Below are 18,114 nucleotides of genomic sequence, written 5' to 3' on the forward strand. Positions count from 1 at the left end.
TAATAGTGGCAGTTGCAGTACGGCTGGAATCTAGCTCACTGGCAACCCACAAAGAATGAATCCCACATCGGGATTCACATCCTGTCTTTGTAAAAATAACGAACAGCAGCACCTGGTGAGCACCGGTTGGTGGTAAGTCAACAAAGGCTGCCTGATGGGAGAAAAATAATCAGCGGATGTCATAATAACAGAAATATTGCGCAAGAGGCTCGGGAGCATCAACTGATGTATAATTGCCAACCGTAGCTCGTTATGGCATGGAAACCCTGAGACTTTGTGCGGTGGCAGAGGGTTGTAGCAGTGTTAGTACGAAGCAGCGATAGCCAAATCAGCATAAATAGCGAAATTGATTAGTTGAGTCCGTCGCCAAAAATGTTACGGTGTGCAGGACTTCGTGACTAGAGGTCTACCGATTCCCGATGCCGGTGATTCCATGAATTCTGAAGGTTCAGGATTATGATTCTATCAGAGAATATACTTTTTGCTTACATTGTGTGATTACAGCTTTCCCTACGAATGGCTGTAGGGGTCACATAAACCCATAACATACAACATAGAAAAAAAACACAATGCTTTTAACATTTGCGATTCCATTGCATGCATATTGTAAGCTTAAGAATTGACATTGATTAATCGAGGCACAGTTACATGGACATCAGACACATACATACTGACAAAGAAAATGCGACAAAAGCTGAAACGTGGACAGATGCGTGCGAACTACATTGAGACATAGTAAGGGGAACGCATTCATTAATAAGAGAACGCAAATCAAAGATATCATATCGACGATTAAACAAAGTAACTGAACTTGGACAGGACACATTGCCGTAAGGGATGATAGCTGATGGATGAGACTGGTGACTAAATGGCAGCCAAAAAAAAAGAAGAGACAAACCGCAGATCAGCTTCTGCACGAGAGTGAGATGGATCATAGCAATGTGGAACCATGTGGGATGGCGACAGAGTGAGGAGGCCTTCACCCAGCAGTGGATAGAACATGACAGGGAATGAACACATTCCTGCGGAGGGAGCTGGTAGAAACGTTGGGTTGCTCGGTCAATGGCCAGGGTCAACGGCGGCACCACGTGGTGTATTCCGCAAATATGCCCGACTGTGAGGGCGGGCACAAGCCGGCGTGAGTAGGTTAAACGTTGAGTTTTATAAGGGCACCACGGGGTGACCAGCCCCTCCCCACCCAGCCCCTCCCCACCCTCCCCACCCAGCCCCTCCCCACCCTCCCCTCTCCACCCAGCCCCACCACACAATAATCCCCTGTGGGCTGGTGTAACCAGAAGGTTCCTACCAGTATAATATATATATTCTATACATAAACGAGTTTGTAGACATGAGTATATCAACTGCATATATATACTGTACATATAGTTCAGTTTTATCTGTATATTTTTTAAGTGATTTGTTTACCATTCCAATACTTTGCATTACTTTGTTGTTGTAACGTTCTGATCCGCCACTATTGGACAACTGTGAAAAAGAGCTTCATAGTTTATCGGAAACCTCTAGTATAAATTAATAATCAGATTTTTATACTGTACTCGATATATATTCACTCACAAATACACATGCACAGAGTGCCAGATGACGGCACCTTCAGGATTCACGGTGGTTCAGAGTCAGAATAAGGTATCGTGAGGATTCTGATGGAAAAATGTTACATCCCAGGAACTCATAATTGAGTATCAAGAGTGGTAGAACTGTGGGAAGCCCCCTATTTATTCTCGATTATCCAGCACAATGGAATAGAGGGGTCGCCCAGATAACACCAAAACGCAAAATAGATGTAAAGTAGAAATACAAAAACGTATTTGTGTACGAACATTGAATGGGGGTGAAGTGGTAGCATGCATGATCTGTTGGTATTCATTCTTGCCAACGTTTTTGCGGTCATGTGAGCACCACGCCACTCACCCTCGACGAGTCATGATAAAACCAGCGTGTGAGCGTATAAAGCGCACGGTTAATTCGCAATCCATATAAATCCATCTACGGACAATCACCTTAGATTTCCCGTCATCCTCGCAGCAGCTTTTGGCGGGCCATCGGACAAAAAATTGGTGGCCTCATCGCGAGCTTCCAGATGCGCTTCTGCGGCCGTCTGGAACGCTCTTCCCCCTTCCAATATTAGGAAGCCACAGGAGCTATGCACTTTTAAATCATCCAGATTGAAAACTCATCTCTTTAGAACGTGCATATTTTATTAAGTGTGTTGTCCTTTCCCCCCACACCTCCGATTAGCAAGGTTGGCTACGTATGGTGCAAAAGAAGTTCAACATGCATACATACATACATGCAGCTCTTATTCATATGCTGTGCTTTCCCATATAACCGTTCCCTTCTAAGCAGTGTGTCATACGTCTATTATTGACCCTTCAAAGCGTACCAACCTTTCTATTTACTTCGAATTAGGATCTCCATCTGGCCCTTTCTACATGCAGGCCGCATGTGCCCTGCCAACAGTTAAAAATCACGAAAAAAGTTCAACATACACAGACGCACTTACGAATGGCGACGGACGGTGCTGGACCCATCACGGTGCCAGCGGAAGGCCTGGCGCCCCGCGCCCACATTCGCACGCACCTGCTCGGGGTACTTGCTGCCCACGATCTCGGCCACGGTGTTGTAGGAGTCGGCGTCGGGCAGTGAGCGAGCCTCCATGGCAAGCGTGACGCGCACCCGCCAGCCGCGCGCCGCCATTCGCGCCATCATCTCAGCGTCCTCCACGGCCACGCACGCCGCCGGGATCTGGGCAACGCCCGCCTCGTACTCCTGGATGCCCGTGTGGGGACTGCCGGGGGGGCGGTGGGGGGGGGCGCGGAGGGGCGGTGGGAGGGGGGGCCCGACGGCGAGAACGTTGGCACGGTGGTTTGTGAATGAGATGCAGCATTAATAAGGATGAAAGCGGTAACGCATTAGCTTTGTCCATCCGTCCGTCCGAAACAGTGGGGCATGATTCCATGCCTGTCGTAAAGAATATTGAATACGAACAAAATTTTAGCGGAGAGTTTTGTTGCTCCTCGAGACTGACCCTCTATGCAACCGGCCAAATTGATCAAAGGACTACGCAAAAAAAAGCAGCACAAATATGGTTCACAAAATCAGCGCTAAAAAAGAAGGTCCACGCCTCTCTTCCACCTCCCGATTACGTCATTGCGCAACACCATCTCGCGCGTTACATCATCTCATTGCGTGAACTGAAATTCGATGTTTTTACTGACAATTAAATACTTCTGAGGACAAACGCATGTGGGAAAGCATCGCAGCATCCACGCACGTGTGTGATTCTTCTCGCGCAACTACTCGCATTTTCCCCAATTGCATTTCCATTGTGCTCAAGGCAATCTAACACGAGACAATATGCGTACGAGACATGAGTTGAAGTGACCACTTGGAAGTGTTGCAGGGCATCGCATCACCTCGTGTATTAGAAAATAGCCTCTGGAAGCATTCATCGTGGAACTACTTCTGAGATCCTAGAACATTACTTTTTAATATTTACACACACTGTGGTGTGAACTTTCCCACGTGCCCTGCTACAGAGAAATGTTCCCGTGGCAGTCAAACTAACATGCTTTTAATTCCCATAGCTAAAATGTAACACAATTAAGTGAAAAAATACGTTAAATAAGGGTTTAATGGTCCAATAATTGCCGATTGGGCTAACACTATGAACTCACCATGCCCGTGAACCCTTTATAACCGACGTGGTTGCCTGGAATTCAACCCAGGCTGGCTCAGAGCTCTGACCTCTCACCTCAGAGGCACATGGTTACCTCAGTATTTGTAACTACTTTCAGAATACAGAACACGGAATAATCATTATCAGCAACAGCAGCAGCCATCGTTATCATCACCAGCAACCAACGGTGCTGTTTGTTGCTGGCCGCTTGGCGTTCTTGGGTCTCCGAGCCTGTGCTCAGCAACTGTGACATCGTTTTTGTTTTTAAGCCAACGTTGGATGAAGACCATCGCACACCGTCGCCAGCTCTCATGGTTCTGAAATACTCAACTTAATCGTTGCTGTTGACGGCTCCGAGACTGTGACAGGCATTCTACATGTATTTACCAGCAGAAGTGGGTAGACGTACCAATGGCATGATAAAGCGTGGTAAAATTCCATTCGATATCATTAACTGCAAGCCAAGAATAGACGATGCCAGTTGGTGAGAGGTTGAAACGGTGACTAAATTATTATCCAATTAAATTTCGATTTAAAGCTTTTGTGACTGCAGGGATTCATATTCTTGGTTCTCTCGGTAAAGTAACGTAGAAGGGAAATAATAAAATAATATAAATAAAACAATAAAATTATCACGACGTTTCGATTGCAACACAAGCAATCATCATCAGGTGTGAAAACCACAGCAAGAAAATTTGTAAAAACCGCCATGACTTTACCGAAAGAACCAAGAATATTATCCAATTACTTAGTAATCATTTAGAGGCAGTGCAGGAGAAACGCTGATGAGTCAAAGTTTTGTCCACACTCATCAATATCTAAGTAAATGTAAAAGTAAAACATTCCAAAACATAAATGAAAAAAAAGTACTTATTGATGTTTTAGCAACAGAAAGATAAAACCTAAGTCTCAATGCATGGAGCTTCGCACGATGATTATTATTAATGAACAAAAAAACTAAAGATAAATATTTGAGTTTCTTTCAAACAAAAATCTGAAAGAAAAAAAAACAAAGTTCCGTTCGAGTGATCATCTCTCAACTGGTATGCGGTCTTGGCTTTAATCATAATTATTTTCTGTCGGTGTGTCAGCCGTGCGGTCACGAAGAATAAACACACACTTCTCCAGGTCAGAGGTTCAAGAGAAACGCAATTAAACTGTTCACTGCAGACAGCGAATTTAAATTAACTCATCTGGCCACATTTGGCAAAGGAAGTTTGTATAAACTTCTCATTATGGTGACCGAGCTGTAACCTTCAGCTCACTACACATTGAGAACCCAGTTTATTAAGTCACAGGTGGTAGGCCACGATCCCAGTGGTACCAGCTCAGTGCTCTGATCCCTGAGCCACTTGCGCAACTCAAAATAAATAATGGAATTCTTGTTTCACAAAACTCTGACCACCATTCCATATAAATTACGCCATTACAAATCAATTGGATGGGGGCGCTATCCGTGAGATATGAATTTTTTTTGCAAAATGTGGAACGTATCTGTCATGGGCATTCACCCCCAGTGATGAGAGTTACCTCTAGGTAGACAACAACCCCGTCAACTACAAACAGCTGCGCTCCACATTCCAGCGCGAGTGAAAATAACAAGTCGGATCTTTTCGAGGTGGTCCTTATGGGCCGCCAATAGACACGCCACCCACAGTGCCAAGGTGGTTGCTTGAACATCCGAGCAGAACCCCGATAAATCACAGGACCCACGGGCAAACCTGTGGATGGAGAATGGCGTTACGGAACGGATGAGCACAGCGACGGCTCCGAACTTGGCCGCCTCGCTGGCCCCAACGCCGCGGTACTTGACGGTCTCCCCGTAGCTCACGTAGGGTTCGTTGTAAACGACGATCTTGCCCTTGGCTGCCGCGCCCAGCTTCCGCAGCTCATCAAAGGAGCTCACCACGAGAACGTCCGCCGTCGTGCCTGCCACCACAACAACGGCAAGAGCGCGAGCGTGAGCTTCTGTCGTAGAGCACACGGCAGGCAGCGCACGCTCCTGATCGGGGCTGGCGTCTCTACGTCAAGTGCAGGTTCATAGCGGTGACATCTATTGATAGCTGTACGTAATGGCATTGTAGACATTTTTTCGCGAACCGATTTAAAATAAATCATGCCTGTCACAGAGGAAACCGCAGTCTAATAAAATAACTGGCGGTTTCCCTCTGCAGTGCAGTCAGTGGAGTTGTACAGCCGTGAGCAGGAAAGGCTCAGTGTGTTCAGATTAAACTGAGCTGTCATTTACCACTGTGGGCCAAATGTCTAAATCAGGGTTCTTCAACTGGTGGCCCCACAGGGGGAAGTTTTGTGGTGGACCACTGAGCTATGGCCCACTGAGAGCTATGGCTCGCTGATACATCCTGATAAAGATTAACGAGATTAACGTAAGATAACAAGAAATGAAAGACCTGGCGACAAAGAGGTACAGATTAGTGGTCACGCTTACGGAGGTTATGACGTCTCAGTGCCATGTGACATTGCGTGGTCTGCCAGTACATGTGTGGCCAACTGTAAATTATAGTTTAAAGAACCCTGGCCTCATCGATTCAGAGGATTTGGATGCTGCAACAGTATCATTATTCTCAAGATCCATTGACTACCGCTCATGAATTAAGCCGCTCCACATGTATGTATGTATGTACGTTGAACTTCTTTTGCGCCGTAAGTAGCGAACCGTGCTAATCGGAGGTGCGGGGGAAGGACAAAAGCATCACCACTTCCATTACCCAGCCGTATGCAAGCAGCACACACACACACGAAAAATAAATGTCCACCTTCTGGCGGTGTGCCGACACTCCCGCCGAGTCCCAGGATGGCCAGGCTGTGATTGCGAGGCTCGATCATGGTGGCAGATTCCCGGCCGCGAACCCAGTGCGGGACCTTGGCCGCCTCCGGGTGCACGTTCTCCAGACCGTCGTCCCGCAGTGCGGACAGCATGTACGCGATGGCCTGCTCCAGCGCCTTGGAGCCACTTATCTGTGGAACCGGCATAAACAAGTCGCCATCATCACAACGTAATGTTTATACCCCGCCTCCCCATGCGGTACACGCTAAGGCACGCTGTGGCATGGGAGCTCCTGATGGCAGCTGACACGACAAAACACAAGGAGGATGCAATGCTGAACAGCAGTCTGTCTTTCGGGGGGTTCAGAATCTGAATATTTATTTATACTGGAGGAATCTGATGGGCTATGAAGCTCTTTTTCACAGATGTCCAGTTGGGGCGGGTAAGACAACAAACTGCACAAAAACATTACAGGAGTGTAAAGTACAAGCAAGGTAAACAAATCACCCAAACACATACAAATACAACTAAACCATCCCCATCCTACCAGACAAAGCCCGCTTTGAGAAGTGGCTTCGCAGTTCAATAATTCGCGAGTTGTTATTCAAATTTGGCAATTTTGGACTGACAGCCATGGTCAATGTACTGCTGGATGAAGGCCTGCACAAGCCGCCATTTCTCATGGGTTCTGGTACGTAGCAATATACCGAGCACCCGCACACAAGGAGATTTCATCGCTCCATTACCCCACCATACATGATCTGCCAGTCATGTATAATCCTGGCTCGATGATGACGATGATGCTATTAAAGATATTATGATGATCGTTTGTGTGTACGTAATCGCTTATGCCTAAAAAGTATCGAAAATGGCTATCATTCCCCCACAAACTTTGCTTTTGTCACCATGACAGTGCTATTTTGAATTTTACCTTTTTTTAATGAGAAAACTGGCGAATTTGTGTCTTTTAGTTAACATAAAGTCAGAAAAAAACAACATATGAATCAACATTAACATGTATTTATACTAAAGTAATACACAAATTACAACAAAAGATTTAGAAGTGAGTACGTTTTCGAGATTTATGATTATACTGTAAATCATTTTCACGAATCAGCCCCCAAATGTAGTCCCCCATCATGTTCTCATTATACTGTCCTTCGTAGCGGCGTTCAAAGTCCAGTATATCCTGGTGGAAGCGCTCGCCTTGCTCCTCCGAGTATGCTCCCATGTTCTCCTTGAATTTATCAAGATGAGCATCAAGGATATGGGCTTTGAGGGACATCCTACAGCCCATTGTGCCGTAGTTCTTCACCAGAGTCTCAACCAGCTCCACATAGTTTTCGACCTTGTGATTGCCCAGGAAGCCACGAACCACTGCGACAAAGCTGTTCCAAGCCGCTTTCTCCTTACTCGTGAGCTTTTTGGGGAATTCATTGCACTTCAGGATCTTCTATATCTGTGGTCCGACGAAGGCACCGACTTTGACCTTTGCCTCAGACAGCTTAGGGAAGAAGTCTTGAAGGTACTTGAAGGCTGTCGACTCCTTATCTACAGCTTTGACAAATTGTTTCATAAGGCCCAATTTGATGTGCAGTGGTGACATCAGCAGCTTCCGGGGGTCCACCAGTGGCTCCCACTTGACATTGTTCCTCCCCATCGGTCCGCTGTGGCCAGTCCCGCCTGTGCTAGCGCGCCTTGGTGTCTAAATCTCTTTTTTTCTGACTTTATGTGAACGAAAAGACACAAATTCGCCCGTTCTCTCATTGAAAATAGGTAGATTTCAAAATATCACTGTCCTGGTTACAAAAGCAAAGTTTTTGGGGAATAATAGCCATTTTTTTACTTTTGAGGCATAAGCAATGAGGAAATAACACTTACTACCCAGAAACAAAAAAAAATGTGTTACACAGTGCAATCGGAGGTACGCGCCGCATGATTGCGACAAAAGCCAAACATATCCAGGGACAGGCATGCTGTAACGTGTGTTCAGAAATCCAATATCGGCATGAGAAAAAGTTAGTTATCCATTTATTACATTTTTGTCCAAAAAGGCCCAAGGGAACAATGGTTTCTTTTGTTCTTACCAATGTCGAGCAACACTGGCGCGTGTGTTTATTAAAAGACAATCAAGTCTGAAGATGTATAGGAACCACACACATAAAAAGAGACAGCGTCTGTTTTACGGGCCGTAATAACAAATCACAGCTCGAATACACAACCACATGAGACACAAACTTCAGACTCTGTGATCTCATTGGAGACGAACTGTCTCGTTTTTAATAAACGTACAGATCGGCGCTCCCCTACGCTGTAATTGCACCAGAGTATTTCATTCTCAGCCGAAGACTTCATTGGGGTTTTTCTGGGCTGCCTGTGACCTGTTTTTGCTGCCACTTGCACTTTTGCACCGGCACATTCAAGCCAAGCCAACGCAGAGCTCTCATGGTACGGGTGGTTCTTCACTGGCTATTTGCCGAGTCGGGCCAAGCAGGGTGAGGGGTGGGGCTGATGACATATTCCATGTGCCTGGCATCATCACACATGAGAAACATTAACACGGCATCCAGCTAGCTTGAGCTGTGTGTTTATCAGTGTATCTTAAATCAAAGCGCATCACCGTGTCATCATCATGCGTCGCGAGACGCATGCTGATGAAATCTCTCTCCACGGTAGCGAGATGCTAACTACCTCGCCTGGTATACAGGAGTTTGTGGGTTTGATCCTGACCCTGATGCTTGCGTATTTGGAGTTTGCGTGTTCTCCCCGTGGTCGTGTAGAGTTTTCTCTGGGTTCTCAGGTTTTTCCCTCCACATTTAAAACATGCTTTTAGAGTATTTGGCTGCTTTAAATTTCCACGCGATAAGCCACTTTGTCGAGCTATCATTTGTTGCCAGGTCTTCTGAAAGAGGGCTAATAGCTCATTGGGCCTTGCCTGGTAAATAAAAAAAATAGTTTGTAGGTTTATAGTTTACATTGTGTGTGTGACGTCAGCGGCACAGCTCGGATTCTGCAGTGAAAAAAAACCCGCGCCTGGAACAGCATGGCAACGGCACGGCTAGGATGTGCCCGTGTAAAAAGGGGTACACAATACCTTCCACGCACGCTTACCCGATTGCCGATCTTGTCGGTGAAGAGGGCAAGGCGCTCGTAGGAACGATTCTGCGCTGCACCGTGCACGGCCAGGTTGATGATCTGCGAAGCGATGCCTGAGTGTGCCACAACGTCCTGCCGCATCCGCTGAACCTTGTGCAGGAGCTCACTGCCGGCTGCAGGGATGCCACGGCCCTCCACGGCCAGATGAGGCCACAGCCCCACGGCCATCGCCGCTACCACCAGCACCACCAGCGATGGCATTATCCTGCAATCAGTCAACACTTTGTACCATATGTTGAACTTCTGTCGCAACGTACGTAGCTAACTTTGGTCATCGAAGGTGCGGGGGGGGGGGGAGCGACAATAAGCTAAACACAAAAAATAGTGCAAGCGTACCGAAATGTGCAAGCGCGTGCGTCATCACAACACAACGGGTGCTACCGGCAGATCTTCTCATCCACACCTATTCCTGTCCAAGCAGTGAGAATATTAGTTGAGTAGATCGAAAGAGCAATGAGGAAGCTCCAGAGCAGGTTATCCATGAAAGGCAAATGATGTGGATGGACACATCCGCAGAGGTTAAAGCTCGATGAAGGAAATTCATGAAGTTGGGAAAGAGGCAGAACAAGATAAATATTGCTTCATAGCTTGAGGGGGGGGGGGGCGGTATAGTGAAATCAAGCACGCACAAGATGAGACAACATTGAGGAAGCTTGAGTCAAAGACATACTATTGGGCAGAGGAATCAAGAAAATGCGTGGTCACAACTGGATTATTGTAAATTAGATGGATTCTAAATTGCAAGAAAGAGAAAGGCAAAATATAATTAAGTTAGTGCCTGCATTGATGCTTTCTATGTGAGCCTCTTACCTGCGGATAAATGCAGATAAAATTATTGATTTACTGCCAAACTTCCACGTTCTGTTAAAAAGCCAAATGACGTCACAAAAACTGGGTCACGTTGAAGATGTTTTTGTCAATTAATCTGTTGTCCAAAACATCTGGGCTGGAAGTAGTATCCAGTGGAATACTGCTTATTAATATACAGTAATACATATTCAATATTTGTCTAAAAAGATCATTAGCAACATTTCATGTTCCATTTTAGAGTAATATGGCTGTGGTGCAAGTTTTATTCCAGTTTTAAGAATTCCAAGATTCAGAAAAACAACACATTCGTCGATAACACTGCCTTACAAAGATGGGGGGGGGAATAATATAGGTGGCGTTTCTGGTAACAGCCCTTTTGTTTTAATATCAGAGAGATTCAGTATTAATTAAGCTGCAAAATGTAAACCAAAAAAATTACCAGAGAAATCAAATCCAGCAGTGCCAACCAACGGGCAAGGAAAACACACACTCTTTGACAAAGTGTCTTTGTAAGTTAACCCAAAGACTACCCACAAGAGGCCCTAATGATACGTGACAAACATGAAGGCGAATTATTTATGTAAGAACTAATTTGTAAAAAATAAATCCTGCAAATAAACACAAGTAAACGATTTGACCGCCGTGACGCACTTTGCTCAATGTGGCCAAGTCAAGTATATATGTTTTTACAAATTAACAGAGGCATTCAGTTGTCTGCCAACTATGTTTTTCTTACATGTACTTGTTGAAGCACTTAGTTTAATCCACAATCCACTGCTGGATGAAGCCCTGATCCGAACCCCCTTTGGGTAACGGATATTCATTTGACCATACTTCACCACCACCAACACGCTGGTTTAGTGTGGGAGCACAGAAGAGGGGAGCATAGACGTGCAGTAAAACATATTTTTTTGCACTGCCCTCTTGGATAGCTCTGATGCATACTAGTCATGAATCCATAGCACTACGTTTTTCCATGCTGATATAACGATTGCCTCCACCACGATTGCCTCCAGATATGATTTAGGAATCAATTATATTTTTTATCACATTATGAATGTCGTGGCCTCTCGGGTCTGCCGAGCATAACATCTCGATAGCACTTTAATCAATTAGTTAGGTAGTCTGTGCTCGTTCAACAGAACGAAAGCAAAACTACCCAAACTCTCTCCTGAAGAAAGCCCTCTCGTCATGGCTAGCAGAGCTCGGGCATTGGCACATAGCTCCTGAATATATCGCCATATGCAAGAAGAATGTAAATACGGACAGAGACCCACAGAGATGCACAGATATACATTGAGAATCGTAGACATTCGTAGAGACCTGTAGAGACATAAAGATACTCAGACGCACAGAGATGCATTAGAGAGACAAGCCACAGTCGTTTGTTGTCATGCAAACCAAAGTATGGACCATATAAGAAACCCATAGAGACACATAGAGACCCAAATTAATACAGAGACCCATATCATACAGATACATAGAGCCCGAGGAAGAGATGGATTAGAGATAAGCCACATTAGTGCGACTCTGACAATACAAGCCAAACTATGGACCATACATGAAACCATTGCAGTCTCGTGTCGTTTTATTATTCCGCAGAGGAATAGGAAAACGACACGAACTCTCTCCCTTAAAGTCTTTCCGTCGTGGTTAGTAGACCTGCGACATTGGCATGTCGCTCCCGAACAGTAGCATACACATATATAATAGCTAAGATCTGTCCTTCTTCTTGGTTTTTTCGGTAAAGTCACGTAGAAGGGAAATAATAAAACAATAAAACATAATAAAATAAAATTTTGTTGTTTTCATTTATTTTTACTTAATTATTTTTTACCTACGTGACTTTACCGAATGAACCAAGAAGATGAAGCCCTGCAGTCACGAAACCTTTAAATCGAAATCTGTCCTTCTGTCATTCTGTGACTGTGATTAACGCGGCACCGATTGGTTGAAGTGCGTCACGTGACCGCGAGCAAGCAGCCAACCAGAGGTGCGCCCCTCCCAAACATGTACGCCCCCAAATTGGTTGAAGTGCATCACGTGACCGCGAGCTGCCCGAGAAGCAGCAACATCACGGCCACAGCGCCGGAGACGCAGCCACCGAAAGCTGACGGTCGATCCACTCACACACGGCTCACTCACTCACTCATACACACAGCTCACTCATACACACTCATACACACAGCTCACGCACACACACACCACTCACTCATACACACAGCTCACTCACACTCACTCATACACACAGCTCACTCATACACTCAGCTCACTCACACAGCTCACTCATACACACAGCTCACTCACACTCACTCATACACACAGCTCACTCACTCACACAGCTCACTCATACTCACAGCTCACTCATACTCACAGCTCACTCATACACACAGCTCACTCACTCACAAAGCTCACACATACAGCTCACTCACACACACAGCTCACTCACACACAGCTCACTCACACACAGCTCACTAATACACAGCTCACTCACTCACTCACAGCTCACTCACTCACACAGCTCACTCATACACACAGCTCACTCACACACAGCTCACTCATACACAGCTCACACATACACACAGCTCACACATACACACAGCTCACTCACAGCTCACTAATACACACAGCTCACTCATAAACACAGCTCACTCATACACCCAGCTCACTCAGCTCACTAATACACACAGCTCACTCATACACAGCTCACTCACTCACACAGCTCACTCACACAGCTCACTCATACACACAGCTCACTCACTCACAGCTCACTCATACAGCTCACTCATACACACAGCTCACTCATACACACAGCTCACTCACTCATACACACAGCTCACTCACTCATACACACAGCTCACTCACTCACAGCTCACTCACACTCACAGCTCACACAAACACACAGCTCACTCATACACACTCATACACACAGCTCACTCACTCACAGCTCACTCACAGCTCACTCATACACACAGCTCACTCACACAGCTCACTCACACTCACAGCTCACTAATACACACAGCTCTCTCACACACACAGCTCACTCACACAGCTCACTCATACACACAGCTCACTCACTCATACACACAGCTCACTCACACACACAGCTCACTCATACACACAGCTCACTCACACTCACAGCTCACTAATACACACAGCCCTCTCACACACACAGCTCACTCACACAGCTCACTCACACAGCTCACTCACTCATACACACAGCTCACTCACACACACAGCTCACTCACACACACAGCTCACTCATACACACAGCTCACTCACACACACAGCTCACTCACACACACAGCTCACTCATACACACAGCTCACTCATACACACAGCTCACTCATACACACAGCTCACTCACAGCTCACTCATACACACAGCTCACTCATACAGCTCACTCACACTAACAGCTCACTAATACACACAGCTCACTCACAGCTCACTCATACACACAGCTCACTCACAGCTCACTCATACACACAGCTCACTCATACACACAGCTCACTCACAGCTCACTCATACACACAGCTCACTCATACACACAGCCCACTCACAGCTCACTCATACACACAGCTCACTCATACACACAGCTCACTCACAGCTCACTCACACACAGCTCACTCATACACACAGCTCACTCATACACACAGCCCACTCATACACACAGCCCACTCACACTCACAGCTCACTCATACACACAGCTCACTCATACACACAGCTCACTCACACTCACAGCTCACACACAGCTCACTCATACACAGCTCACTCATACACACAGCTCACTCACACTCACAGCTCACTCACAGCTCACTTATACACAGCTCACTCATACACACAGCTCACTAACAGCTCACTCACTCACAGCTCGCTCACTCACAGCTCACTCACAGCTCACTAATACACACAGCTCACCAATACACACAGCTCACTCACACAGCTCACTAATACACACAGCTCACTAATACACACAGCTCACTAATACACACAGCTCGCTCACACAGCTCACTAATACACACAGCTCACTAATACATACAACTCGCACAGCTCACTAATACACATAGCTCACTCATACACACAGCTCTCTCATACACACAGCTCACTCACACAGCTCATTAATACGCACAGCTCACTCATACACACAGCTCACTCACACACAATCGCATGCAGCTCAGAGGAGACGGGTGAGTGAGCAGTACAGTACACACACGCAGTACACACACAACACAAGCAGTACACACAAGCAATATACACACAGTACAGTACACACGCACTATATACACACAGTACAGTACACACACAAGCAGTATACACACAAGCAGTACAGTACACACACGCACTATATACACAGTACAGTACACACACAAGCAGTATACAAAAGCAGTACAGTACACACAAGTAGTACAGTACACACACAAGCAGTACAGTATACACAAGCAGTACAGTACACACGCAATATACACACAAGCAGTACAGTACACACACAAGCAGTACAGTATACACAAGCAGTACAGTACACACACAAGCAGCACAGTACACACAAGCAGCACAGTACACACAAGCAGTACAGTACACACAAGTAGTATACACACAAGCAGTATAGTACACACACGCGCAGTACAGTACACACACACAGTACACACACGCGCAGTACAGTACACACACAGTACACACACACGCGCAGTACAGTACACACACAGTACACACACAGTACACACACACGCGCAGTACAGTACACACAGTACACACACAGTACACACACACAGTACACACACAGTACACACACACGCGCAGTACAGTACACACACACAGTACACACACACGCGCAGTACAGTACACACACAGTACACACACAGTACACACACGCGCAGTACAGTACACACACACAGTACACACACACGCGCAGTACAGTACACACACAGTACACACACACAGTACACACACGCGCGCAGTACAGTACACACACAGTACACACACGCACGGAGACACTGTAGCCGTGCGTTGCAAGCGCGCTGTACACACACACAGTACAGTACACGCAGTACAGTACACACAAGCAGTACAGTACACGCAGTACACACACAGTACACACAGTACAGTACACACACACAGTACAGTACACACACGCAGTACAGTACACACACGCACGGACACACTTTAGCCGTGCGTTGCAAGCGCGCTGTACACACACAGTACAGTACACGCAGTACAGTACACACAAGCAGTGCAGTACACACACAGTACACACACACAGTACAGTACACACACGCAGTACAGTACACACACACAGTACACACACGCACGGACACACTTTAGCCGTGCGTTGCAAGCGCGCTGTACAACAAATGTGCACGGGCGCGCACCCGGAAGAGGCCACAATGAATGCGCCGAAGAGACGTCCCAGCAGCAGCGGCAACAACAGCAGAGGCAACAGCAACAGCAGAGGCAGCTGATCGGGGACTTTGCTCTCACGTAGCAGCGATGCCAGTACACGTGTTGTAGGTCCCAGATGTCTTGTGACCCCCCTCCCTCCTTCCCTCCCTCCTCCCCTCCCCTCGTTTATTATATAAAACTTAAGTTCCTTATTTTTTTCGCGTATGATAATGGGTGTGAAAACAGAAAGGGATAAGTGAAGGCACAACAAACAAACATTTTTTTAGGGGTCGATTCATGGGGGGGGGGGGGGGGGTCACAAGACATTTGGACCGCCCTGTCGATTAGGAGCGGTGGGACAGTGGTTAACGCGTCGTATCTGTGAATCGCATATCACCCCCTCCTCCCCCCATTCTAGTTTTTATTCCAGGTCACGGCTGACAACAGCAGTGGCGAGTGATGATCCACGTTCCTATGACGGGGGGAGTCGGATGGTAGTACAGCATGTCCTAAAGACAACAATTTTTGCTTAAAGTGGTGCAGTTGCGTTAGGCCGTGTTTCTGTTGACTCGTTTCGATTTGCAGTCATTTGCCAGTCCCCTGTTGGATGAGGGTCTCTCCACACTGTCGGTCGCGGGGGTTATCTGACTATACTTCACCACGTCGGTTCAGTGCGAGTTGGTGAATGGGGGTGGGCGTTGGCCCAGCAGGAGCAGCCGAGACATCGTCACTCTTCTTTGGTTCTTTCGGTAAAGTCACGTAGAATGAGAATAAAATAATAATACATTGATAAAATAAAATACAACACAAGCGGCGGCCTTCATCAGGTGAAGGGAGGAGACTGTCTGGAGCTCCAGCGCTGTCCTCCAGACAGTCTCGTCCCTTCACCTGATGAAGGCCGCTTATGTTGTGGACGAAACGTCGTGAGAATTTTATTGTGTTATTTTATTTTATCAATTTATTATTTTATTCTCATTCTACGTGACTTTACCGAAAGAACCAAAGAAGATCGTCACTCTTCTTGGTTATTTCGGTAAAGTCACGTAGAATGGAAATAAAATAATAAAAATGAAACATAATAAAATAAATAAAATAAAATATAATAAAATAAATATTATGTTTTATTTGTATTATTTATTTCCATTCTACGTGACTTTACCGAGAGAACCAAGAAGATGAATCCCTGCAGTCACGAAAGCTTTAAATCGAAAGACGCTGATGGAGCACACGGTGCCAAATGAAGCTAGTGCTGGGCCTGTAGCATATGTTTGTTATAAAGGGGCCATAAATAAATAAATGAACACAAATATTAAAACACAAATTTTGTAACTCGCACAGCAAAGTTATTGTATTTTTTTTTTTCATTTGCTATGCAGCCAGGTAATGCGACAAATCGCTAACCTTAAACACACAGTTCTTCATAAAAGTTGAAGGCAGTATAGTACTACAGTAACAGAGCAAGTGCAGAATCACTGAACCGAAATTGATAGCTTGAAAGTGCGGGGCCCGTAGCCACATATGCAGCTACTTGTGCGACTAGGATCATCCGGCACTGGCAAACACAGGGAGGTGCTCGGGGGAAGAGCAAGACCAAGATCGGAATTGACATAAAAATATGAAACAATGAACGGGATAGAAGCTGTCCCAGGTGAAAGTCGCAACGACGGACGGAGAGAAGTGCAGAGTGACCGCCGGTGAAGGAAATCAATCGTAACGTCTCGACGTCTGTGAAATTGCGTGGTCTGCCAGTACATGCCACATTCATTATGCGACCCACTGAAAATGATAGTGTAAGAACCCCTGGCCTCAACTATTCCTCAAAAGGTCAAGAGACTAGAAGAAGATAAAGAAGAAAGATGATGATCCTGGGTTGACTGCCCAAGAATTTTAATTCACAAAAGTAGAATTAACGCAGACGCGCGTGCGCGGTACACAACGCTTAACATGAAATGTGCAGTCGGTAAAACCCACGACAGCGTAACGTCGCTTGGAAATGGGATTTTCCCCTTTGACCCCTTGTCTTCCCACTTTAAATTCCGCTCCATAGAGTTTCATTAGCTGCACACCATGCAACCACTATGCAGGCTGCGAGCCAGGGAGATATTATCATTAATAGGGCACCAGGAGCACAGTGAAACATAATTGGCTTTTATTAGATTACAATAAAAAAAGATGTGTATAGCGTCTAAATCCAACCTTATCTGAAGACGCTTTAGAGTAACGGGCCTATTTATTTTATAGACAATCGCAGATTTCAATAACAAAAAAAAGTAAAGTCTTGAGCCTG

The 18,114-nt window shown here is 46.0% G+C and overlaps 1 protein-coding gene across 4 annotated transcripts in view; it reads right to left on the reverse strand.

The window, feature by feature from the left end:
- CPQ (carboxypeptidase Q) overlaps positions 1-16,037 on the reverse strand; it is an 82,899-nt gene extending 66,862 nt beyond the window's left edge. Inside the window, exons 1-6 of one of the 4 annotated variants that reach the window (XM_032952926.2) lie at positions 15,818-16,037; positions 10,452-10,502; positions 9,597-9,846; positions 6,475-6,676; positions 5,419-5,626; positions 2,599-2,806 (exon numbers count right to left, since the gene is read on the reverse strand). In XM_032952926.2, the coding sequence (XP_032808817.2) occupies positions 2,599-2,806; positions 5,419-5,626; positions 6,475-6,676; positions 9,597-9,842 (864 nt within the window). In that variant the 5' untranslated portion in view covers positions 9,843-9,846; positions 10,452-10,502; positions 15,818-16,037. The remainder of the gene's footprint in view (positions 1-2,598; positions 2,807-5,418; positions 5,627-6,474; positions 6,677-9,596; positions 9,847-10,451; positions 10,503-15,817) is intronic. The other 3 variants (XM_076066541.1, XM_032952929.2, XM_032952927.2) reach the window with 3 other exon arrangements.
- Between the last annotated feature and the right edge of the window lie 2,077 nt (positions 16,038-18,114).

Source organism: Petromyzon marinus, chromosome 12 (assembly GCF_048934315.1).
Source record: "Petromyzon marinus isolate PM22_M1 ecotype Great Lakes invasive population chromosome 12, UKy_Petmar_22M1.pri1.0, whole genome shotgun sequence".
In the NCBI taxonomy this organism is placed as follows: domain Eukaryota; kingdom Metazoa; phylum Chordata; class Hyperoartia; order Petromyzontiformes; family Petromyzontidae; genus Petromyzon; species Petromyzon marinus.